This window comes from Chenopodium quinoa, unplaced genomic scaffold (genome assembly GCF_001683475.1).
Source record: "Chenopodium quinoa cultivar QQ74 unplaced genomic scaffold, ASM168347v1, whole genome shotgun sequence".
NCBI lineage: Eukaryota > Viridiplantae > Streptophyta > Magnoliopsida > Caryophyllales > Amaranthaceae > Chenopodium > Chenopodium quinoa.
The window spans coordinates 2,545,508-2,573,195 of record NW_018745063.1 but is presented as its reverse complement, the minus strand read 5'-3'; the positions used below and the strand labels follow the sequence as shown (position 1 = coordinate 2,573,195).

General features: G+C 35.2%; 1 protein-coding gene across 1 annotated transcript; it reads left to right on the top strand.

Annotated features, from left to right (window-relative positions):
• Positions 1-246: 246 nt before the first annotated feature.
• LOC110709317 (peroxidase 2-like) lies at positions 247-27,688 on the top strand. Its single transcript, XM_021887529.1, has 6 exons — positions 247-307; positions 945-1,168; positions 1,288-1,428; positions 26,263-26,444; positions 26,708-26,876; positions 27,590-27,688. The coding sequence occupies exons 1-6, from the start codon at positions 247-249 to the stop codon at positions 27,686-27,688; spliced, it is 876 nt and encodes a 291-aa protein (XP_021743221.1).

Genomic DNA, 27,688 nt, shown 5'->3' with positions numbered 1-27,688 from the left:
CATTATGTCCTTTTAAACTTACACGCCAATGATTTATAAATCAGACAAGACAGATTCATCACTTAGAACAGTAAGCATAAGAAATAAAGACCAATTTCTTTGTGGATGATCAAATTGTGCAATTCAAGCTAAGCAAGGTGTTTGTAGCTTATTAATTTAATTGATTCACGAAATTATCCGGGTACCTTGAAAATTAATGATTCCCCTCTACACCCCATAACACAATGGAATATAATTACAACAATAATGAGCAAAAAACTTGAGAGGCTTATTTTTGGACATAAAGCAAATATGAGACACAGTTCAAGTAACAAGGCATAGTTTGTCTTTGTCAAACAAAAAAAAAAAGGCATAGTTTGGCTAGTTATAACTTGATGATGTCATGATTATGGAATCAATGATAAAACTCATAAAAGCAATTAACTATAAAGTAACTAAGGCAGTAACTATTAAGTTGTAAGCTAAGTATGTTGTTTAACATACCAATCAACAAAGTAGGGTATGGTGCATATATTTATGCATGTAAGTAGCTTTATGGAGTTTGAAACTGATATATTACCCTGCAAATACGTAGATGTCATGCTTGCTTTTCCTTGCCTATAAATAAACTCCCCTGCTTCTTTCATTTCTCTTCATCCTTGCATATTATTCCAACTTTGTCAACCTCTCAAAAGAAATCATGTTCACTTCTAACTTAGGCCCTGTTCAATAAAAAAATAATATTAAGTAAAAATAATTCTAGTTCAATAAAAATAAGTTCAGTTAAAAAAAAAAAAAAAAAAAAAACAGTTTTCTCAAAGAAGAATTATAATTTCACTTCAGCAAAAATAATTTTAGTTCAATAAAATTAATTTATGTTCAGAAAAATAATTTAAATTCAGCAAATATAATTTTGTTTCACTAAAAATATTTTTAGTTCAACAAAAATAAGGTGATGTGAACAGGTCTTACTCCTTTGCTTGAGCTTATGCTTCTTCTGGCCTTGGTTTCTGTCTCCAGTGTTGCTGCCTTGTTGCCGACCTCTGCTCCTCTAACAGTTGGGCTCTACAACAAGACCTGTCCCTGCGCTGAAACTACTGTCAGAGGAGTTGTAAAGTCCGCGATTGCAAAGGATCCTGGACTTGGAGCTGCTCTGATCAGAATGCACTTCCATGATTGCTTTGTGAGGGTATGTTATAATCTTGTTTTAATTTGCTTTAATTTACAATGGATGTGCTTTTTATTTCAGCAAACACATTTTATGTTCAAGCCAGCATTAACGTAGGCTTGTATTCTGTTCTGTTCCAGGGATGTGATGCATCCATTTTACTGGACTCAACTCCAGGGCATCCAACAGAGAAGGATCACTTCATTAACAAGCCTAGCGTAAGGGGCTTTGAAGTGATTGATGAAGCCAAGCTTCAACTTGAAGCTCAATGTTCCCAAACGGTCTCTTGTGCCGACATCATAGCTATTGCAGCTCGCGAGAGTGCTTGGAGGGGTCTCTTATGCAGTGCAATCAGGGCGAAGGGATGGCCAGCATTCTCTTGAAAAGGAGCTTACTGGTACAGCAGGGAAAATCAGAACAAGTTGTAGGGCGTTAACTCATTTTAGTTCGATAAAAGGCTTTTTATTAGTTAACTATTCATCTCTCAGAGTTTATTAGTATAACAGTAAGCTAAGTGTTTTATTTTCACAATAAGGAATGTATAATCGATGCATATAATAAGGAATGTATTTTCTATTGAGGTTGCAAATGTTTTAACAGTTGTCTTGTGTTCTATAATTAAATCAGCAAAGAAAACTAGGAAAGTATAATGCAGAATGTAGATTGTAGGAAGTAAAAGGCAAAACAGAACAGAAGAGTATATTTACATAGTATTTGACAGCTAATCATATACGAAGTACTAGTTTTTGCGTGCTTAATTCTATGAAAATTGTACATAGTATGTGTTGGCATAAAATGTTCATTTGGCATAATTCATTTACAATAAGGAAAAATTAGAAAATAACACAATAAAAATCACAAAAATTTGATTTTAACACCATAAAATTTAAAACTTTTATTATAACACCATAAAAAAAAATAAAGAAAAAAAAAACCCAAAAATTTGATTTCACCACCACTTAACTTTTCCATCCAAAAACTCGTTAATGGGTCCTACACTGTACACGTGCCATAAATTTATTGGATTAAAACAATAAAAAACAAAAAAATAAATTAAAAATAAAAATCTCTAAATCTTAACCTAGCCACCGCCGTCACCCCGACCTATCCCCCACCGCCCGTTACCCCAACACAACCCCACGCCGTCACCCTCGACCCACGAAACCAGCCAACCGATCGACCACCCTCATCCGTTGAAACCAGCCCAACCGTACCCACGAAACCAACCCTGATTTGGTTTCAGGGAACGAGTTTTAGGTGAGGGTGAGAGGAGTAGGGCGGTTTGTGGGTTTGGATATGGGTGTGGGTTGGGGGTTCGGCGGTTCGACGACGGTGGTGGGTTGATGTGCTGCTGTCAGCTACTCGACTAGGTTGCGTTGGGGTTTAGGTCGTGGTTCGTGGGTCGGGGAGACAACAAGATGGAGGCTGAGCTGATTTGGGTTGGGGTCTGGTTGGTTCGGCAACGGTGTCAAGTCATGGAGACAGCGATGGTGGCTGGGTTAGGGTGACGGCTGACGGCGGTAGGGACTGGCGCCGGTGGTGGGGTGGTGGCTGGGTTAGGAGTTTAGGATTTTTCTTTTTTTTTTAATTTTATTTTTCAATTTTTCTTTTTTTTTAATCCAATAGTTGATTAACATGTGTATTAGGTAGGGCCCACTTAATGGTTTTTTGGATGGCAAAGTTAAGTGGTGGTGAAACCAAATTTTTGGTTTTTATTTGTGGTGTTATAATAAAAAAAAAATGTGGTGTTATAATTAAAATCGTGACAGTTTTATGGTGTTATTTTCTAATTTTTCCTATAATTAATTAGTAATGGAATCGATTAAAATAACTATATATGACATAGATATGAATTATATATGCAATTTAGGGCATGTTCACATTTACTTAATTTCAGTTCATGTTCAGTTCAGTTCAATTCAGTTTAGTTCAGTTCAACTCCAATCAATTCAGTTCAGTTCAGTTTAGCTCCAATCAATTCAGTTCAGTTCATCTCCTAATTTCCCTCTCTCATAAAATATTCATTTCAGCTCAGTTCAGTTCAGTTCACTTCAGCTCCAATCAGTTCAGTTCAGCTCCAGTCATTTCAGTTCAGTAAATGTGAACAGACTCTTATATATGTTTCAATTCATTTAAAGTAATGTTTATCGATTTGAATTTTACATCAATTAGGTCATATAATAAATGTAGTCTTCATTTTTAAGTGGGAAAGGATAAGTTAGGCAAATCATATGCATAGCCTTTAACATTCATTAAGGGTAAAATAGACATTTCAAGTGGACACCGCCACCACCACCACCACCCCCTTCCGTTATATAATAGAGATTAATCCTTGACTCGGTTTTTCATATATACTAATAACATTAATTTATAAAATATGATAAATTTCGCTCAAAAGATGAGAAATCTTACCTAGGTTAACATAAACTAACCATAGCAAACCTAGGTTAACATAAACTAACAACAATTCACCCCCTAACTAACGATTTTATGTAATTAAGTTTGAAAAGGTCTACCATCATATCATCATATTATATCATATCATATCATAACATATATATCATATCTATTAACTAAAACTAAAACAAAACATTAATGATGTCATCAATTTCTTAAAGTGCTTACGTGTCAAACTCTCATAAAAATTTTCCCTACAATTTTTACCTATGATGTCATCATTTTCTTTTTTCTTTTTTTTTTCTTCCTTTTTTTGGTGTCTTTTCTGGCTGAAAACAAGGACCAATTAGGTGTGAAATTTGAATTTGACATCAATATTGTAGTATATACTCCACACTACTTTTGGATATTCATAATATAACAAAATTAAATAGACATAGATATTGGTAGCTAATTATACACATTTTTTTTTTGAACAAATTAACACACATTTTTTTAATTTTTTTAAATAGTAAATACACATTTATTTAGCTTCCACTCTAAACGTATAAACTTAATGAATTATACATTTATATAACATTAATATATTTAATCTAACCATCATTTTAGTACGGAGTATATATTTAATAACATAGTAAATATTACATTATGATGCAGCATTTTATAACTATTTTTTTTAAGTACATTTTTTTTGTATAAATATTTATGTAACAAATTTTATAAAAAAAATAAATAAATAATGAGCCAAATTATATTAGAAAGTTATCAACAACAAAAGATAAAAAATTATACAAAAAATTACTTATCAACCACCGTGCAACGCACATGTACTAATCTAGTACTATACTAATTCAGAGTCGACTCAAAGCCTAACTCGCCACACGTCACATTATGGTTATAAATTTTCCCGCTTATTTTTTTACTCTCTTTTTTAGGAAGTAAATCGTTTTTATGGATAAAAAACCTCTATTTATATATTATTTTATACTTATCTACTTGCCAAAACGACATATGTGATAGATTTTGGAGTATATTCTTTAATTGGCAAGGTATCACCTTTGACATATGTCAATTTATTTTTGCTTGTAAATTAGAACTAATTTATAAATAATTTTCACTAAATACATAAGTAAGACACGTGTAAAAATTATGCAATAATTGCTAATTTACTTTCACTTAATTACTTTAACATAATTTTCACCTATCAATCTCATCATCATAATTATTTAACGAATCTTTATAATAGACAAATTTTACAAATTAATTTAATAAATTCGTGCATGACACGGGTTTTAGGTGTTTGGTAGAACATGAGAATTTGTAATTAAAATAAGAAATTCTATCCATTAAGAGCCAAGAGTTTATTTTAATCACATATGCCTAGAATTTTTTTATTTCATTGTTTGAAGTGTTTGAATCATGATCCTACATATATCATATCACTCAAATTCTATGTACTATGTATTCAATTTACTAAAATAGAATACTGCTTACATCACCACACTTTTAAATGAGACAAATGTTGTCTTCTTATTAAATATTTTGAAAAATTGACATGAATAATTCCAATTTTACCTCACTGGCCCAAAATAATCTCAACTTTCAATTATTTTTTAATAATATAAACTTTAATATCAATTGTTTTTAATGGTCCCAACCGGTGTACAACTTGTTATAACAAGTTATCAGACATATATCAAGACGAGATTGGTCAAAAGATAATTGAAAAAAATAAAAACAAAATTAAAAAAATTCAATTAATCAACTAAAACCCACTGCCCCTCCTTGGCAGCTCCAGTCCAGTCAGGTTATTGAGTAGTCACAAATCGGCACCACACTCCCACGAAACCCAGGCCAGGGCCCCGTTCCCAACCCCTCTCCGGCTACGTCATTGCCTACCATCTGCCATCGTCCCCAACCCCAAAACCCCAGATTTACCTAAAAAAACACCTCTGCCGCAACCCCCCCCCACCCACCCAAATTCCATCTCGCCCACTCTCAGAACCCTAATGAATACGAGTTTCGAGGGTTGGGGGAGGAGCAATGGGCGCTTTAAGCCGTGGTGAGGGTAGGGCAGTGGTGGCTGGTGGTGTTGTGGTGCTTTTTTTTTTAAATTATTTATTTTAATTAGCTCTTTAGTTAAATAGGTAGTTTCCTTCAAAAAAAAAAGGTAGTTAAAAGTGTTAGTTAAGATTTAGGGCCTGTTCTCATATGATTAAGTTCAGTTAAGTTCAGTTCAGTTCAGCTCTAATAAGTTCAGTTAAGTTCATTTTAGTTCAGCTCCTAATTTCCTTCTCTTATAAAATATTCATTTCAGTTAAGTTCAGCTGTAATAAATTCAGCCAGTTCAGTTTAGTTCAGCTCATTTCATTTAATGAGAACATCCCCTTAATTTGTAACTAAATAAAAATTTAAACTTATTTTGACCAATCATGTAGTGATATATGTAGTATGTACAATAGAATTACACCAAAAAAAAAAAAAAAAAAAAAAAAAAACTCAACAGGTTGCAAGTCACTCGGGACCATTACAATCAAATTGATATTAAAGTTCTGATTATTAAAAATTAATCAAAAGTTGGGATTATTTTAGACGGATAATGCAAAGTTGGGATTATTCCTGTCAATTTTTCCTAAATATTTTTCCGCTTAAACTAATAACGATGTCATCTAAACAAAACTTTTGTAATCTTTTTGCTTCAAGGGCATTTACAATAGTTTAAATCCCTTAGAGCATAACCTACCATTAACCATTTAGGGTGGTTATTAGGAGAGAGAATGTGAAAGAAGTATTAAAAAATGAAGAGAGAGAAATTTTAGGGAAAAAAGAAACCAATAACCTGATTGTGGAAATAACCAGGTTATAAACCTTGGTTATTAGCAAAATAGTAGTATCAGCTTGATTGGTCATTGAGTGAAATAGGGAGATTGTATGGTGGGATTGGGTAAAAGTAGGAGAAAGAAAATGTGTAGCCATGGTCAACCATTGGGGTATATTGGTTATTAAGTGGGTATAAGAGTGATTATAAGTTGGGTGGAAGATAAAGAAACTAATAAAATAAGTGATAACCACAATGGTTGTGGGCAACCATTGTGTTTACTCCGGAGGTGTCAAAAGCACACCCGACCCGATTCAAAACCGATCTGAAAAATATCTGATTCAGATTTGGACTCGTGTGAACATAATAATTTAGTATAACTCAACTTTACAAATTTACTCGACTCGACCTTATCATACCCAATTCGATTATCCGAACTGACACCCTAGTTTACTGATAGGGGTTTGTCCCCAAGCCACATCATCTTACTACAAATCCCTCACACAACAAACCTTTTTAAACCTTATTAGGGGTTTGTATGTGGGACCTAATACCCCACCAAAATTCCTCAACATTCAATTTGATTTTAGTTTAGCTTTTATTTTATACCCAATACCCTACCAAAACTCCAATCCACCTCACCAAATAAAAACAACTTACTAAATACAAACCCCTCTCAACTTTCAAACCCCATGTCACACCACTAAGAATAAAGGGTTTGTTTTTCAAACCTCAAAAATCACAATACAAACTCCATACAAACCCCTTATTGTGAGTTCCCTTAGTACGTAAAACAAAACTTTACACAAGGATAACTTTTTTTTTTTGACAATGGATACAAAGAGAGTACTAACTAATACTAAATCAAATAAAATTAACCGTCGCTTCCCTAGCAATTAGGTGAGCTCGATGAACGCGCGATCGGTCTGCCTTATGTATGCTGCAGAACTGAAAGGTTAAACCAAGTAACTAGATCTTGCGAATGAGCTACAGGAGACCCACATTACTATGACCGTCCCCCGAAGAAGGGTGACAAGATTATATGAGTCCGTAAAAACCATGATAGAAGGATCACTTCGATCAGAGGCCCATTGGAGGCCATACAAGCACGCAAGAGCCTCTGCATGTAATGCCGAGTTACACACCCCGAAGTTGCTACCTCCTATGATCCTATCATCCAACGGGTCATCATTATCCAAGCACCAGCTCATCCCTGCATGAAGAGATTCTTGAAACCAAGCGCCATCAATTTGTAGTGAGAGTAACGTATTCCCATGGTTACTCAGACCAAGCTGAGCTGTGTAAAAACTCGGCGGAGCAGAGGCTCCCGTTTTACCTCCGGCAGTACAAAGGGTACTTACTGAGTGTACCAATGAAACAAAGGCTGAATGAGTGGCCATGACCTCCGCAAGCTGTGAATCAAAAGGCCTGGAAGCAGAAGAATCCCTAAAGATTCTAGAGTTCCGACATAACTTTTTTACTACCCATTTTTTGTTGCAAACAACAATTATCTTACTCTCTCATCCATAATCAATTCACTTTTCAAGCTTCTAGTATAAGAATACTTTAATGTACTTCATATATGTTGATACTTCCTACTGTATAATTCAGTTTTTTAAAAACAAAATAAATGATTTGGATCAATTAATTGTCTTTGAGTACCCTATCAATTGTAAAAGTTTGCTTTGCTTGGGTTTTTGAGATTTATTGTGTTGACCAAGTAATTTCAATTATCATGTCACTTTTATGTTATGAAATCATTTGTTGCTATTGGAGAAGAAGAAAGGGCACAAACAAGGGTATATCATTAATTCTACCTTCCTCATTACAATCAATCAAATTACTTATAGGCTATCTAATTACAAAACTTTATCGTTGAGTTTCACAAACTCAGGGCCGTATCTGGGCCAGGGCAGCTGGGGCAGCTGCCAGGGCCCCAAAATAGGAAGCTCAAAGTGTATTGTACAACTTGAATGCATATTTAACGTTAAAAATCCTCTTCTAATGTTTGGAAAGTTAAAAATAATCTCCTTCAACAATCTTGGAAAATTTGAATTAATTAAACTCAATCAATTACTCCCCTAAAAATCTTCACCTTATTTTTTACGGAGAAATTTTCAACTTCTATTCCAATTTATTCTCTAAATAAATTCCAAACTAGCCATAAGAATTTCACATAAACGTTTTAATTTCACTGTTCTTCACATTATATTTCTCAATTTTTATTTTTTTCGTTTTTTACTCCTTATTATCTACTTTGTTCCTAATTTTTGCTCATCCAATTTGTGGTATTACTTTAGGTTTTGAGAGCCTGTTCTGTACATCGGGTTATTTGCTCATTGATTTTTGCTCATTTAATAAATGAGCAAATTTTGTTTGTTCATCTATTAAATGAGAAAAAAAAGAGTAAATTACCCCGGGTATATGGCACTTCCAGTTGTATATAACAAATTCTATTAGGTTTTAGATTTTAATTTTTTTTTTCAAAACTTGAAGATAATTGAAATATACAATTGTCAAATTTATTCAATTATTTATCATATTTAGTAGTATTAGGAATAAAGAGTGTTGTGTAAAAGTATATTTTTGCATACCCAAATTACTTATCTAATAAATACTATGTAAGTGTTAGGGCCCCAAATTTTAGGTTCGCCCTTAGGCCACAAAATTCTCAGAAACGGGCCTGCACAAACTTTTAGTATTAATTAATGTACTTCTTTGAAGACTAGAATTATTAAACTGATCGAATACCTTGTAGAATTTAGGTATGGTCCATGTTCCATACTCGATAATTTCTCTTCCAGTTAAGGAATGATATGGTTTGGATGGTGTTGTTTAGGGGTGAAAGTAGTTTGGATAAAAACCGAAAACCGATCCAAACCAAACCGAACTAGAAATTCGGTTCAATTTTCGGTTTGGATTCGGTTCCAAAATCCTGAAACCGAATTATTTCGGTTTGGATTCGGTTCTGGGTCCTAAAAAACCAAAAATCGAAATCCAAACCGAAATGTTTAAAGCCCATATAGATTCCAGCCCAATTCCCCTACATATATATAGCAAACCCTAATTTTCTCCTTCATTTTTCTGACTTTCGGCCACCTTCACTCCTCAATTCCTTTACTTCCTCACCAAAACCCTTCATTTCCTTCACTCCGGCCACCGTATCTCACTCCGGCCACCGTATATTCTCTCCTTGGTCGAATATCAGTTCCTTTCTTCAGATCTGGTGTTTGTAGACTTCGTACTCCCTCAATCCGCGACGCGCCACCACCTTCTGTCGTTGTAGACACCCATTTGTGTCTCCCCAAAATCAAACCCAGTGATAAATACCTTTCACGTCTAACCATAATCGAATGAGGTTAAAGTGTGAAAAGTCTAGTGTTGCGGTTAGTTTTTGTTAAAATTCTTTCTTACTGTTTTCGAAAACCCACTCTATTTTATGAAAACGTCCATTCCAGTTTATTTTGGTCCATGATAAGGGCCAATAATGGTGTAGTTGGATGGGGCTTGAAAAGACCTTTCCAACGATATATTATAAGCCCAATTCCGATGGATAATGAGAAAGTTATGGCCAAAATACTAAACTGGGCCCAAACCGGATTTTACCTATACGACCCGATGATCATGAGTAGGGTCCAAAGGTTTAATACTATTCCTAAACTAATTAGGATTGATTAGAATCTTCTATAAGTTTCTAAAATATCTTAATTATCCTTTTTTGAAAAGATAAGATTAAGGAATTTGATTTAAATATAAACTTTCCTTTTTTAAAGTCCTAATTCTATTCGGATTTAAACATGTTCAAAGACGGCCAGATATTATTTTCGTGACTCATATTTTTTATCCATATTTTATTTGGTTGGATAGATCTTGAAATTATCTTTCCAATGATATATTATAATAATAATTCCGAGCTATAACGGAAAAGATATGAATAAGATATCAAACTCTATCCAAAACTGACACCGTCTCACTATTTCGTTAATATATTTTATTATACAACATATTTTAATCTGATTCTAATTGCGTTAGAAAGTAGACTTCAAGATCTTTCTAACGACATCTTATTCATCTTATTCCGATTCCTGGATCAAAAGATATGATATAAACAAAATCCGCAAAAAACTGCTGTCTACGAGTTTTATTTCGATTCGAATTTGGATTCTTTTCTTAATTCTTCGACCCTCTTTTTTCCTATAAATAGAGGTCATATCTCCCATTTTTCAATCACCAACATTCACCAATTCTCCTTATTCTTAAGTCTTCATCATTCACCAATTATCATTCATCTAATTTTTCGCAATTCATTCATTCATCATCTTTCTTTCATCAATTCTCAATAATATTAATTCTTTAGTATTCTTTTCTAAACTTTACTTTTTCATACAAAATTCCGCATTCACAAGATCTAGAAACACCTAGCCATATTCGAATTTGCATTCGCCCTAAACGTGAAAGGTTTTAATTTCTGAGGGTTTGGTCCCAAATCTCTCTTTCAATTATTTAATTTAATTGTTTTGATTATTATTTTTCTTGAAGTTACTAACGTGTGTATTTTGTTATTAGAAAGAGGTACGAGGCATCCAAGTAAGTACTTTAATGGTTTAATTGATATTATGATATAGAAATCATGCTTAGATTGTTATTTTGATTCCTAGTATCATGTTTAGGGTAACTTTAATATTAAGTATGATTAAAAGTATGATGAATTTTATTCTCTTCCTAATATTTATGATTTTTAGTATCATGTTAGGGCTAAAGATTTGATTTTTATTGTTTAGTGACATGCTAGGGTTTGTTATTAATTTTGTTAGTATCATGCCTATGATCTTGCTATGCTTTAACATGATTATTATTATTATTAATTATGATTGATATTAATATTCATGTTTATTCCAATGATTGATTATTTATTATGATGATTAACATGATTATTATTATTCTTCATGATTATTTTTATGTTGCTTGCTTATTATTTATTGCTTGATCACCTTTTATTGCATGTTTAAAGGGAATTGGTACTTGTAATCGCGTTTAATAAGATATTAATAATCTTGTTAGGGTTAATGTGATTATAAATTCAAGTGATCGCCAATAATAGATTTATTTGTGCATTAATATTCAACCAACATAGATTAAACAGGTTTAGGTTTAATCCTATTGATTGCATGTTTATCAGAAAGCGCACATGAATATGAGCAGAATAAAGTAGAGGACTATTATTAGGGAACGTTCAATCTCTTTTAGGTTGGATTTGTACCTTCATCCCCGAACCCTTATTTGGTTCATGACCTTATGGAGTTGACGATCTCTTGGATCGTTAAGGGGTGTAACCTTCACCTCGTGAACGGTTTACAAGTTCCTTAAAAACTTGTTGGCGACTCTTTTGCTCTATCTTCTTCCCTTTTGGACACCACCGTACTTTAGTGTATGATCACAGTGGAGTTCAAGCTAGTGGGATTTTAAGGCTTGAAACTATTCCCTACAGTTTTTGGCGACTCCACTGGGGAGGATTTCTATTTTAATTCCTTAATTTGTTTCGACAATGATCTAGAATAAGTGGATGAGACTCGAAAAGTTCTAAGTATTTCATGTGCGTAATTTTGATTAACATTATTTTCATATGCATAAAAAGGTTCTCATTGGAAAGAACATCCGTATTGACTCAAAAACATAGGATTTTACACGTAGGAAATTTGAGAAATGTCTTTCACAACTAGGACTGAAATAACACCGCGCGAAACTGGTTGATTTCATTGAGCACAGAAAGCTGCTGAGGCATGTGGGAAGTAGCGTCAGGGGCCAGAGCTTGGCGCCAAACTTTTAGCCGTAGCGCCAGACGCCAGTATTGGCGCCAGGCGCTACAGTTAAAAGTTGGCGCAAGTCTCTGTTTGCTGGCGCCAATTTCCCCCAATACCGAGCCAGAAATATGCGTTCTAATTTCGACCGGTTTTTCGTATTGTTTGCTCGATCCTGCTTCCTGATTGAATTTTTCTCACTTTTCTGAAACCCATATGTGTTCTACATATGGACATAACCCTCTGGGAATTCATGCTCTATCTACCCGATTGAACGCTCATGGCAACAAAGGGTACATCTGAGAGGTTGAATTCACAAAACCATGGAAGTGAGTTTTTTCTAAAAACTCGCGGTGTCCTATCCACACGCGTTAACCCTTCACGGTTAGGCTTCTACGCGGTGCATCTGGACAATTAACCATGGACCCTATTTGACTAAACCATATCCCGAACTTTAGAGAACTAGAGCCATGGTTAGGTTTTGAACTCATTGCATCATATTGTGCCTACTTGATAATTGTGCATTATTTGTTGTGCATATATATTCTATGTTTCTCTTAACCGTTTGTTGATTTGTGTTGAGATTAAAATTAATGACTTAAAGAACTTTGCCTAATTAATTAATAAATTAATTAATTTGAGTCAATAAAGTTTCTTCTTAATCGGAATTGACCTAGTACGACTTTAGGCATACCCCAGTTGACTAATAATACCGAAAACAGTCTCAGACCAAAGCTCCAATGTTGGCGCCAAAGTCTGAGTTGTAGCGCCACTGTATGGTGTGTAGCGCCAGACATTTACTAAAAAGTCTGGCGCCAATCACTGTGTTGTGACGCCAGTCCTGTCGCTTGGCCGACAGTTCAGATTATTTGTCGAGTCATCACCTAATGTCTAATTAGCCAGTTTACTAATTAATTCGGTTAATTTTCGCTGTCAATAACACCTTATCAAGTCATTAATCGAGTCTTGGTCACATAGTTTAGCCACATGGTCATGAAACGAGTCTTAACATGTCACCTACACTCACTAGTCTTAGCACACACTTTGAGCACATATCAGCATGACCATGTCTTAGGTCCATGCATGAGTCCGTCTTTCCGTCATTTGAGTCGGGGGGTAAATTCTATTCCTAATTCTTCACACCCCTCCACCTAAATCATTCTTCTCCACATTCTTCCACTTTTCTTCACCTCCTCCATCCATTGCGTGTTGAATAAAGTTTCAGTCAAATAATTAACAATAAGTATCCCCAAATTCCTTTTCCACAGTACTTGGTCGAGGAGAGAAGGGCAATTAATCAAGGACATCCTTTTTATTCAATTCTCGCTTTTTTGATAAACCGATTCGTCAAAAGAGGAAGGCTAAGAAGATAATGGCAACTCAAGAAGAAGTCAATGAGCTTAGGAACCAATTGGTTACCATGACTGAAACACTGAAGCTACTCACCCTCAAGGTTGATGATCCCGTGAAACAACAACAAATGAACCTCATGCAAGAGAGTCTAAGCAAGCTATCTAGTGACTATAAATTTCAGGGCATGAGTTCGCAAGGGGTCTCGCTGGACAAAGAACTTCTTCCACATAAGTTCAACGCCACTGACATCCCTAAATTCAAAGCGACAGATAACCCTTACTTCCATCTAAGAGCTTTTGAAACTATAATGAGAATTAAGGGTATCGATAAGAAGGTTTTCCCCTCTCTGTTCCCACTATCCCTCGAAACCGTTTGTAAACAATGGTTCTTTTCTCTCAAGAAAGAAAAAACCTCTTCTTGGGAGTCGATAACAAACACTTTTATAGATATATATAAGTGCAACATTCAAGACGAGACAGACCATATACAACTTGAGATGTTAAAACAAAAGGGAAACGAAGGGTTCACTTCTTTCTTCAATAAATGGAGGGAAACTTCTGCTAATATGGTCAAGGCTCCTACCGAAAAAGAATCTGTGAGGATGTTTATCAAGAATCTCCAAGGGAAGTATTCAAAGCACTTAAAGTACAAACACAACTTGAATACTTTCAAAGTTGTTTATAATATAGGCATTGACATTGAAGATGACCTTCTAAAAGATAATAGTGCAAGAGGAAAGAAGAGCGACCATCCTTCTTCTTCCTCTAATGAGGTACATGCTACAAACACCTCTAAACCACGAATCCAAAGATCAAAAAGGGTGTTCACTCCACTTGGTATAAGTTATGAAACGGCTTTCGAGAAGCTACATCACAAAGGACTAGTCATGCCCATAGGGCCCATCAAAGATCCGGTTCCAGAAGCTTGGCCACCTAAATGGGACCCTAATAAGCACTGCAAATATCATCAGGGAAAGGGTCACGACACTGAAGAGTGTTGGAAACTCAAAGAAGCTATTCAAGATCTGATCGATGACAATGAAACTTCCGAAATTCTAGCCATCAAAGATGACCAAGCATCCTTTGATCCATCACTTCTCATCACACCTGTAGGAGAGCCTATGATCGAGACAGCTTATATGACCTCTCTCGATGAAGTGGCCATAATTGAGGAGGATGAAATTCTTTTCTTAGATACCAAGGAAGACTCGTCAAGTCTAAAAGATGACATTCGAAAACTGCAAGATGTCATTGCCATGCTCTTGAATGTGGTAGAAGGATTAGCAAATCGGGTGATGGCCATCGAACAAAATTCTCGCCAAGGGTTTAATGAAGAACTCAATGCTCCTAAGCCACAAGCAAAACGGACCATCGTATAATACACACCAATAGGAATGACTTATAATGAAGCTTTTGACTGTCTTCACGATCAAGGTCTCATTCACTCCATTGGTCCCAGTCAACACCCTCCACCTGAAAAACGTTCTCCTAATTGGGATCCAAATTCCTATTGTCGATACCATAAAGGTCGCGGTCACACTACTGAAAAGTGTCTCGCCCTCAAGGATCGTGTTCAAGACTTCATTGATTCAAATCTCCTTCATGCTCCTCCGCGCGATAAGAAGGCCAAGATTAGTAACAGTGGTAACAGTGGCTGTAAAGGGAAAAAGAACGACTATCCTTCTTCTTCCGAAAACACCTACTCTAGTAATAGTGTTGGTACTTTCGACCTTAGTAAGATCCTAGCCATGGGTAATCGAAAGCAACCGAAAAGGGAATTTACCCCTATCGGAATTAGCTACGATGATGCTTTCAATCGACTCCATGCCAAGGGAATCATTACTCCCATTGGAACTACTAAAGATCCCCCACTTAAGAAACGATCGCCTAGTTGGAATCCATACGAACACTGCAAGTACCACCAAGGCAGGGGTCATACTACTGAGAGCTGTTAGAAGCTAAAGGAGTCCATCCAGTATTTAATTGATAACAACAAGCTTCCCATACCTCCAGTTAACAAGAAGAGCGAGTAATGATAAGGCAAACAACACAAGACAAGAGGCGAGCTTTAATGACAAGATTTTATGACCTCTTTTTCTATTTCTTTTCATTTTACCCCTTCCCCAATAAGTCTAGCATAGGCACCTTTTCTTTTCCTTTAGATTAATTTTGTAGATTATTTTCTTTCTTTTCCTTTTTAATAAAATGAGCATTTATTTCCTTATATATGATCATTTCATTATATTGCATTAAAAAAAAACAAAAATAAAAAAAAAAAACATGTCGAATTAAGCACAAGGTATACCAATGATTTAAGGCACCCCTTGTAGCCACATCATATCTCCTTTCATCTTTCAATTATACATCCTTTCTTCATAAACCACTTTGAGCCTCGTCTAACGATCGACCTTTCTCTTTTTTCAACCTACATCTATCTAACCTTGGGATGGGATAGCGTGCAACTTTTGCAATTCTAAAGAAAGCTTGTGTAATTCAAAAGATAGTAAAAATAAGCAATAATAAAAAACAATAAAAGTGTACAAAAAGGCAAGTGTTCCAATGTCTTTGATATGAAAATATCTTCGATAAGAACACGTCTCAGATTGCGTCTCTTATCGAGTGCTCGGTACCGTTCCTGAGAAACACGAATGCCAAGTGAGTGATAGACCGCATGATCGGGATTGCCCACGCTTACAAAAATAAAATAAATGATAAAGCAAAAGATAAAAGTGAGCTAAAAAAAGAGAGTAGGAACTCAAGCATAAAAAAATAAATATTCAAAAGCGAGGTTGCACACCTTGGGGGCTTATCTAGGGTCTTGAACCTTTATCCCCTTCTTCTTCAAACCTTTAGCCTAACCACGTTACAACCCTTAAAAAGACCTTTTTGAGGTATACACACACTTGTGCGAGGTTTGGCTAGAGCTACGTTCGACCTGATTCCTAACGGATACGTAGGCAACCTCACATCGAGGTGCGGCCGTAATAAACATGCATTCATATTCACATTCACACACATACACCATGATCATATCAAGGGATCTCCAATGCTCATCCCTATTCACTTAGAGCTAGACTTGGGGGCTTGATCCCTACATCATTAGCTTACCTAGCCTAAGAGTCACCACCATTTGACTCTTTTCAATAATATATTTTTCCACACACTTAGCTCTTGCGGCCTAACATTAGTGTCACTATCACACACATCACGCATACATGACCAAATATATTTCCCTTAGCAACCCTTTGTCATGAAATCTTAACGCTGAAGCATGCTTCGTCAAAATCACTCATAATTGTCATTGCTTCACAAAGTATGAAGTGCTTTAGCCTCCGTGCCTAAGTTACCCAAATACTTTCATCATGGAGTCAACAGTTGAGATAGCCTAGAATGAATTAATCCTTGCACCTTGAGAGATAGTATCAAATTACATTTGACTAAGCTCGTTCAACATGAATCTTCAAACTTTCGATTCTTTTTCGCGTCTTTCCTTTTCGGGAGAAAGTCGGTACCCTCCACAAAAATGACGGAAAATTTTTGAATTTTTTCTTTTTTACATTTTTCGAGTCGCACGATCACATTACAATGCACACATGAGTCATGTACACATTAAGTCATGTCGTGCCATATCACTTTGATTTGAGTCTAACACATGTGTCATTACACTTCGAGTCGAGTCAACCTCGAGTCACTCAATCGACGAGTCAAGTTTATACCTTGAGTCGTGTCAAGTCGATGAGTCAAGCAACATTAAACCTTAGGTCAACCCTAAGATAACGCTAAGCCTTAGGTCAACCCTAAGATAATTAAAGAAATTGGCAAAGTTCTATAGTAAAAAATAAATACAGGTGCAGCAGAACAGGGGAGACCCTATCACAGCGTTCGGCGACAGAATCAATTCTTGGCGCCAGAAATATTTCAGCAACGACAAAGCTCGAAGCCTCTTAGAAAGGTGATTTCGACTTCATACAGCAATTTTGGGTTCCTTGGTGCGCCAGTTAGCCCCTATAAGCAATTTGACATGATTAAGTAGTCTGTTTGATTACAATTGCAATAAGTGTTCGACCTGATGAAAGATCGTCTCACTTAACTTAAAGTGCCTAATCACGGAAACACCGACATACTGGTTTTAGCGAAAGAAAAGTTCAGGCGAGCTTTAAAGATCGACAAACGTTGGTCTTCGGAAATTTTTCTTCAGAACATTATCGCAACAAGCATTCAAGCACCGAAGCTCTTTTGTTCAGAGACGCGTGGACATTTCAGTCAAGCTCTTTTGTTCAGAGACGCGTGGACATTTCATCAAAGCTCTTTTGTTCAGAGACGCGTGGACATACCATCAAAGCTCTTTTGTTCAGAGACGCGTGGACATCTCCTATTTTCAAGCTCTTTTGCTTAGAGACGCGTGGGCATCCTATTATCAAGCTCTTCGTTCAGAGACGCGTGGACATATCAAAAAGAAGCTCTTTGTTCAGAGACGAGTGAACATCGAAACAGCAAGGTGGCGTTCCCTGGATTATGGAGAGTTGTCACAAACAGTTGAAGATTGTTTCAAGAGAAATAATCTTCGATAGTATTCCCTTGGACGCGGAATATTATCAATGCGGATGAGGATTGTTTCAAGAGAAGCAATTTTTGATGGTATTCCCTTGGACGTGGAATATTATCAAAGCGGAGGAGGATCGTTTTAGGCGAAGCAAGCTTCTAATTTGGAAGCAGTTACAGGCGTAGCAGTTTTCAAGCGGGATGGCATTATCTAGCTTGCAGGAGGTCATCAAAACAACAGTAAAGTGGCAGCAGATCGGTTACTTTCAGAGACGTGTGCTCGACGGTGCAAGATACGCGTTTCTTAACTCTTTTATCTGTTCAACTAACGCTAGTTTTGCATGTATCGGCGTTACAAGATTGATTTAGGATCGCAGAACATTCTGAATCATTCTCCGTCTCTTTCGCTACTTTGAATTTCGTTTTCGAAACTTGCGTTTCTCCAAACTCAGTCAAAGTGGGGGCTTCTGTAGACACCCATTTGTGTCTCCCCAAAACCAAACCCAGTGATGAATACCTTTCACTTCAAACCATAATCGAATGAGGTGAAAGTGTGAAAAGTCTAGTGTTGCGGTTAGTTTTTGTTAAAATTCTTTCTTTCTGTTTTCGAAAACCCACTCTATTTTATGAAAACGTCCATTCCAGTTTAGTTTGGTCCATGATAAGGGTCCAATAATGGTGTAGTTGGATGGGGCTTGAAAAGATCTTTCCAACGATATATTATAAGCCCAATTCTGATGGATAATGAGGAAGTTATGGCCAAAATACTAAACTGGGCCCAAACCAGATTTTACCTACAACCCGATGATCATGAGGAGGGTCCAAAGGTTTAATCCTATTCCTTAACTAATTAGGATTGATAAGAATCTTCTATAAGTTTCTAAAATATCTAAATTATCCTTTTTTGAAAAGATAAGATTAAGGAATTTGATTTAAATATAAACTTTCCTTTTTTATAAAACTTTCCTTTTTTAAAGTCCTAATTCTATTCGGATTTAAACATGTTCAAAGAAGGTCAGATATTATTTTTTTGCCTCATATTTTTTATCCAAATTTTATATGGTTGGATAGATCTTGAAATTATCTTTCCAATTACATATTATAATAATAATTCCGAGCTATAACCAAAAAGATATGAATATGATATCAAACTCTATCCAAAACTGACAACGTCTCACTATTTCGTTCATATGTTTTATTCTACAACATATTTTAATCTGATTCCAATTGGGTTAAAAAGTAGACTTCAAGATCTTTCCAACGACTTCTTTTCATCTTATTCCGATTCCTGGATCAAAAGATATGATAAAAACAAAATCTGCAAAAACTGTTGTCTACGAGTTTTATTTTGATTCGAATTTGGATTCTTTTCTTAATTCTTCGACCCTCTTTTTTCCTATAAATAGAGGTCATATCTCCCCTTTTTCAATCACCAACATTCACCAATTCTCCTTATTCTTAAGTCTTCATCATTCACCAATTATCATTCATCTAATTCTTCACAATTCATTCATTCATCATCTTTCTTTCATCAATTCTCAATAATATTAATTCTTTAGTATTCTTTTCTAAACTTTACTTTTTCATACAAAATTCCGCATTCACAAGATCTAGAAACACCTAGCCATATTCGAAGTTGCATTCGCCCTAAACGTGAAAGGTTTTAATTTCTGAGGGTTTGGTCCCAAATCTCTCTTTCAATTATTTAATTTAATTGTTTTGATTATTATTTTTCTTGAAGTTACTAACGTGTGTATTTTGTTATTAGAAAGAGGTATGAGGCATCCAAGTAAGTACTTTAATGGTTTAATTGATATTATGATATAGAAATCATGCTTAGATTGTTATTTTGATTCCTAGTATCATGTTTAGGGTAACTTTAATATTAAGTATGATTAAAAGTATGATGACTTTTATTCTCTTCCTAATATTTATGATTTTTAGTATCATGTTAGGGCTAAAGATTTGATTTTTATTGTTTAGTGACATGCTAGGGTTTGTTATTAATCTTGTTAGTATCATGCCTAAGATCTTGCTATGATTTAACATGATTATTATTATTATTAATTATGATTGATATTATTATTTATGTTTATTCCAATGATTGATTATTTATTATGATGATTAACATGATTATTTTATGTTGCTTGCTTATTATTTATTGCTTGATCACCTTTTATTGCATGTTTAAAGGGAATTGGTACTTGTAATCGCGTTTAATAAGATATTAATAATCTTGTTAGGGTTAATGTGATTATAAATTCAAGTGATCGCCAATAATAGATTTATTTGTGCATTAATATTCAACCAACATAGATTAAACAGGTTTAGGTTTAATCCTATTGGTTGCATGTTAATTAGAAAGCGCACATGAATACGAGCAGAATAAAGTAGAGGACTATTATTAGGGCAGGTTCAATCTTTTTTAGGTTGTATTTGTACCTTCATCCCCGAACCCTTATTTGGTTCATGGCCTTATGGAGTTGACGATCTCTTGGATCGTTGAGGGGTGTAACCTTCACCTCGTGAACGGTTTACAAGTTCCTTAAAAACTTGTTGGCGACTCTTTTGCTCTATCTTCTTCCCTTTTGGACGCCACCGTACTTTGGTGTATGATCATAGTGGGGTTCAAGCTAGTGGGATTTTAAGGCTTGAAACTATTCCCTACAGTCGCCACCACCTCTCTCGGTCACTCAAAGGTAAGGATTTTTTTATTTACTCCTCTCTTCCTCTTTCATTTGTTTTTTTTTTTTTTGAATTGGGAATTTGAATTATGTTCGAATTAGGAATTTTGAGTTATTTCTGGGAAACTAATTTATTATGTTCGAATTGTGAAATTGAGTTATTAATTTATTATGTTCAAATTGGGAATTTTGAGATATCTCTAGGTTATTATGTTCGAATTGATTCCATTCAAATTGGTGATGTTTTGTTCAATCTTTATAGTGATGTTTTGTTCTGTTATGTTCAAATTGGTGAGTACTTATGTTATTTTTGATAGATTCATTATAATATGAGCCTTATTTTTGTAGTATAATGATTAATTATCATATGTTTTTTTTTTCATTATGTCATATATATTATGTAACTTGTTTATTTTTTGAATGTTAGACTTGAAGAATATGAAAATTACTGATCCAATCAACCCAAACTTGGTTGAGCTTGATTGAATGCATTAAGAGTACTCTACCAAGATGAAGAAGCTAATGCCAGATTTGAATGAAGCTGTTGCCAATCTGCCATACTGTCATTTTATGTTTGAGACTATTGTTGTGTTTGACTGTCTGTAATTTTTTTTTTTGGCTGGACAGACTTTAGTGTTGTAATTCATGACATTAATTGTGGTGGTGGAAGCTTTGTCTAAAAATTTATGTTTTGTTCAGGAACAGGTACAAAAATTAGGTCTTTAAAAGGCCCAAAACTATTTGTACAATAACAACCCAGAATTCAAGGCCCAAAAAAACAGCCCAAAGAAATTCGGTTAGGTTTGGATTTAATATCCAAAACCGAATTATTTCGGTTTGGATTGGATTGGATTGAATCCAAATTCGGTTTGGATTCGGTTTCAAAAATCCAAAACCGAAATAATTCGGTTTGGGGTATAATCCAAACCGAATACCGAACTTTCACCCCTAGTGTTGTTTGAGTTTGCACAAATAGCTAGCTTTGCTAAAAAAAAATAATTAAGGTTTGTCTTTTGAGGTCGAGATAATTTGAATTGCGGTTTTGTGAAGTTTATAGAGAGAAATTAATATTGGCATTTGACACACTATTTTTGTATAAACGTGTATCGCACGGGAACTAACCTAGTAGACATATAACTAAAAGTTAGGGTCTACCACATAATTAAATTTGAAAAGTTCTACCATAGATAGATAAAATCCAACATCGGAGGTCCGGATCTCTCTCGGACTTGGAATTGGAATTGGTTAAACTAAGTAGTTAATTTTAAGAATCATACTTGGACCAAGTAGGTACAAGTACCAAAACTGGGTACCTAATTGCATTTCGACTCATATTAAATTACTTATTTGTACTTTGTATTTGTGGTACTATAAAGCCTGTTCACTTCACTTTATTTTTGCTGAACTTAGATTATTTTTATTGAACTGAAATTATTTTTACTAAACTGAAATTAATTTTACTGAACTGAAATTTTTTTTGCTGAACTGAATTTTTTTACTAATTTTCTATTATATTTCTTCTTTAAGTTTACTAATTTTTACTTAATTGAAATTATTTTACTGAAATGAAATTAATTTTACTGAACTGAAATTATTTTTGCTGAACTGAACTTATTTTTACTGAACTGAAATTATTTTTATTGAACTTATTAAATTATTTTTACAGAATATTATTTTTTTCTAAAGTGAAGTGAACATGGCCTAAATTTGCCAGGATTCACTCAATTACACAGATTACCATCTTGGAAATAGCTTGAAGTAATATGCTAGCCAGGTACAAATGGAGATTGAGACATTGTATGATTTGTATCAATGTTCGGGTTAGGACGTTAGGTTACCTCATCATATCAGTGTATGGGTTGATGGCCATTAACCAAATAAGATCAGTTGACCTGGGGTTGTAATTTGTAAACTTGTAAATTTTAGTTCAGTTAATCTAGTCGGGTCTTAGACGGCTACGTTCAAGGATGAACACCACGATATAAACCACATTATTGTTGTAGTAAAAAAGGCGACATAAATTACCTAACTATCTAGCCATGTACAAAAAACACCCTGTCCAAAACATTAAAAAGACTCAATTCGCACTCTCTTTTTATTGCTACAGTAAGTAAAAGTAGAAAGATTAAGAAAAGGATAGAAATAAAATAAAAATAAAAATAAAATGTTGGTGTTCAATGATTTTTGTCGTTTTTCTGGGTTGGGAACGTTGGGCTACGTTTGAGTACACACTTTGTAACACAATTAAAACATCAATTCCGATGTCGTCCAGCGGTTAGGATATCTGGCTTTCACCCAGGATATCTGGCTTTCACCGATGTCGTCCATCATGTTGGGCTACGTTAGATTCCCGGCATCGGAATCATTTTTAAAATAATTTTTGTTGATTTTATTTTGTTGAATACAACATTGGAAGTTCTTGACTTCGAGGCTTGGAACCTTGTATTTTAATATTCATATAGTAATTTTAATTTTGCAAATAAATAATCTGTATTTTTTTTTTTGAAACAATCTTTATATGAGTTGGAGACTTAGAGCCTTGTATTTTAATTTTGTTATAAAATTAAACTACTACTTGTACATTTTTTCTTTTTTGGAAAAATAGAAACTAATAATCCCACCTTTACCTGTTCTGCTCAAAACAGTCCCACCTTTTCGAATTCCCAAAACAGTCCCACATTTTCGAATTCCCAAAATAGTCCCACCTTTTACCCCATTCTTCTTAAAACAAGCCCTTTTACAAGCTACCTAAACAACATGTTAAATCTTTTTATTTCCCTCCTTCTTTCTCACATAATCCTAGTGTTCTAACTAACTCTTCTTCAAATTGTTTAAAAAAAAGAAAAAAAAGAGTGGAATTGAACACTGCTGAAGACGAAGGAATTGAACGCTGTTGAAGACGAAGACGGAGGAATTAAAGGTAGTTGAAGACGGTGGAATTGAAGGTTGTTGCAGTGGTGTTGTGATTTGTGAAGCGAATTGGGGAAATAATTCCAGGTAAATGTGCGAACCCTAATTTGCAAATGTCGATTAGTGTCTAATTTGTTATTAGTTCATGTGTAATTGATGTTGAGTGAGCAATTGAAGTTAATTAATTGATGACAATTGTAGGTAATATATGTAGTTCGGTCGCTAACATAATCAGAATTGCTAATTGTAGATAAGCCTCTAAAAGTAAGATCTTTCGATTCAAACTTTTATTAACAATAATTAATCAAACAATTGATCGGGTTGCAAGATTAACAATAAAACACTATCAATTAGAGATATCAATCATCAAAATATTAAAAATACCAATCAAGATTCATTATATAAATATGGATTCTCAAACCCTAGAAATAAACTACTCAAACATGAAATATATAATAAAAGCTAGATTTAAGGAATAAAACATAATTAAAAGAAAGAAATAGAAATAAAATACCTCAATGAATTTAAATAATAAACCTAAGAATCATCCATGGAAGAATCCATGTAGACGCCATGAGAAACTAGGGTTCGATAGAAAACTAAAAAGAACGTAAAATAACAAAAGATATAAAAGGCACAAAAAGGCATAAAGAAAAAATAATAATCCCTTGAAATATTTATATTATCCTTTTTTTTTTAAAAAAAGTCCTAAAAGACACTAAATTTCATTGATATAAGCCATACGACATCTACAATTGACAATGAACGATAATGAAAACGAATTTAACAAAATCAAACAAGAATTAATCGGGGAAGGGCTAAGAATCCAAATACATAAATATAACAATTCGGCATATTCTCGATTTGTTGTCTCATACAACTTTTTGAGTGGATCCGTCGTCGCTTCGCAATTTTGTGAGAAAGTAAATTCTTGTGCTGATTCTGTAACCCGAATCCGAGCCACAATCAATAGTAGCCCCGCACAACCGGAGACCAAATTAAGCACAAATAAAACCTTGTCTTTCGAAGGAGTACGAAAAACCTTGTCTTTCGAAGGAGATCGAAAAAACCTTGTATTTCGAAGGAGATCGAAAAAACCTTGTCTTTCGAAGGAGATAAACCCTTTCTTTCGAGGGAGACATTATTACAACCTAAAACAAAAAGCTTAAAAGAAAATAAAGATTGGGGCTTTCCACCGGTGAAATCCGACGGAAGCCCCTTTAAAATTGACAATGGAGATTAGGTTTAGGAGAGAGAAGGGAGAAAAGGAGGCTGAAATATTTATATTATCCTAAAACTAATCTAAAGATAAATAAATAAAATAAAATAAGAAAAATAGCAATCACATAAGTCGTATTATGATTGGTCGACTAAGGCGATTAATGGAATCGTAGTCAAGGAAGCTTGCGTAGGTGGGAAAACGAGGTCCATCACGAGCTGCCAGCCACGCCCAAACCAGTGCCCGCTGGGTATCCATCGGGCTAGGCAGAAGCTCGCTCGTGGCTGGGCGTATCGAGCTTCGGGCGCTGATCGTCTATTAGTTCGCAAGGCAGATTTGCAGAGGCTGTAACTTTTGTTCTAGAGATCTTATAAAGTAATGTGACCTATCGTTTGAAAGATCTTCAAGTCTAGTTTCCAAAACAATCTGAATTGCTTCAATAAGATATGTAGAACTCAAGTTATGATCAAAAGAGTGGCCAAAGGTCAGTTTTGACACTTTGAAAACCTTCGTTTTTCTTCGTTTCTAACTCAAATTCATTTCCGAAAAGTGCATAGCGACCCTTATGGATGATAATATCATTCCTCATGCATATAAATCTCAAAAATCAACATTCACGAACATGGTATCTTCGATTAATAAACTTGATTCGTCGACTTCCATCTAAATATCATCCGAATCAACTCCAAACACTTCGAAAGCATCCAAATAACTATAAAATCACCTGAAACATTACGAAAAACACAAACGGAGCGTAATAGAGCACAAAACAAAGAAATTATGCATTTGCAACCTAAAAAGCGACTAAAAGACCTAAAAGTAACTATAAAAGCTAGTATAAACGTGCCTATAAAACCTATATAAATAAGATTCATCAGTCCACTCATTTTTTAGAGGCTATATATATGCTTTGATGGACTGAGGAAGGGATGGATTGCAGGATACAGGAAAATAATATGCGTAGATGTCTTCTTTCTAAAAACTTTTCTTGGAGGCTAGTTGATGGCAGCAGTGGGTAGGGATGGCAATGATCAAATGTATCCCATTGCCTAGGTTGTGGTAAAAGGTGAGAATATATAATGCATCTTGGGAGTGGTTCGTTTTGAACTTGAGGAAAAGCCTTGCACTAGAGGATGGAGAACAATGTATAATTATGTCTGATGAACATTAGGTATCCATTTGTATTCCCTTTTGTTCTGATTTTTTTTTTTTTTTTTTTTTTTTTGCCAAGTTTATAATTGTATTTTGCCTTTTGGATAATTATAACATGTACAGTCCATTCTAAGGGGGGTATCAGTGGTAATACCAAAGGCTGAACATAGGCATTGTGTAAGGCACATATTTGCTAACTGCCATAAGAGCTATAGGGGTGATGAGTTCAAATTAATGTTTTAGACATGTGCAAAGGCTTATAGTGAGGCAAACTATAATGATGCCTTAGAGGTGTTAACAAAGGTGAATCCACTTGCTGTAGAAGCTTTGGAAGCATATAATCCTAGTGTGTTTTGTAGAGCCTTCTTAAAAACACATGTGAAGGCTGATGTTATAACCAGCAACATGGTTGAGACTTTTAATGGGTACATAATCAATGCTAGGACAAAGCATTTGATTTATATGTTAGAAGACATCAGGTCAACCTTTATGCAGAGATTAGTCAATAAAGGGAGGAAATGATGAAGTGGAAGACCGCCTTATGCCCTAGGATTGTGAAGAAACTTGCACATGAGAAGGAAGAAGATGCATAATGTCATTTACTCCCATCCACACAAACTAGATTTCAAGTAAGCTACCACTTGGATAGTTTAACAATAGACTTACATGCTAGGACTTGCACTTGTAGGAAGCGGGATATGACTGGTCTGCCTTGTTGCCATGTTGTGGCAGCAATGTTTTACTTACACAAGAATGCAGAAGACTTTGTTGACCCAGCATACACAACTGCAAAGTACATTAAAGATTATGCACACTTTATTCCCCCAATTGATGGTGAAAGGAATTTGCCTGTGAAGGTATTTCCTATTTATCCCTTGCCAATCAAAGTGGGGCCTGGAAGACTTAGGAAAAACAGAAGAAAGGACCCTTTTGAAAATCCCAAGAAGCTAGGGAGCTTGACTAAGCATGGCATGGAAATGACATGTAGTTTGTGCAGAGAAAAAGGGCACAACAAAAGAGGTTGCCAAGCCCTGGTACTGCTACACTCCCTCCAATAGAACCACCTACTAAAAGACCTAGGGGCAGACCAAAGAAAACAACTGCCCCACAACAAGAGGAAGCTCTTCCACAATCAACTGCACACCACAACCTTACTGCAGAACCCTCTTGAATAGGCAGAGGAGGCAGAGTTGTCACTAGAGGTGGTAGTAGTAGAGGTGCAAGGGGAGGAAGAAGTAGTGGTAGTACTAGTGGCAGGGTAGTACCAACAGGTGCAAGGGGTGGAAGAACTGGTGGGAGGGGTACTGATTCAGGGCAAAGGGGTCGGGAGGGAGAACTAGTTGCAGGGGAGGTGACTTAGTGCAAAGGGGAGGGAGAACTGGTGGCAGGGGAGGTAGAAGGGGTGTAAGGGGTGGCACCAATGCTATGCCTCAAGGATTTGGTGTATTTGTCACCCCTGATGGAAGATCCTTCACAAATTTAAGGATCCCAAATTTATTTATTTTTTTTGTTAAGTGTGTGTATTCACAGAACCTTCTTCAGTGACTGACTTTAATGGTATTTGTTACAGGAACCAGGAAGTAGTGCAGCTGTTGATGTTTCTGCCTTCACCAATACCTACACATTCAACTTCAGTCAAGGTTCAACATCTAAAACTGGTGGGCAATAG

Coding starts and splice junctions, on each gene's coding strand:
- LOC110709317 (XM_021887529.1), top strand. CDS start 247: ATGAGCAAAAAACTTGAGAGGCTTATTTTTGGACATAAAGCAAATATG. Junction 1,169..1,287: donor TCCATGATTGCTTTGTGAGG/GTATGTTATAAT, acceptor GTTCTGTTCCAG/GGATGTGATGCATCCATTTT. Junction 1,429..26,262: donor AAGCTCAATGTTCCCAAACG/GTCTCTTGTGCC, acceptor TTAATGTTTTAG/ACATGTGCAAAGGCTTATAG.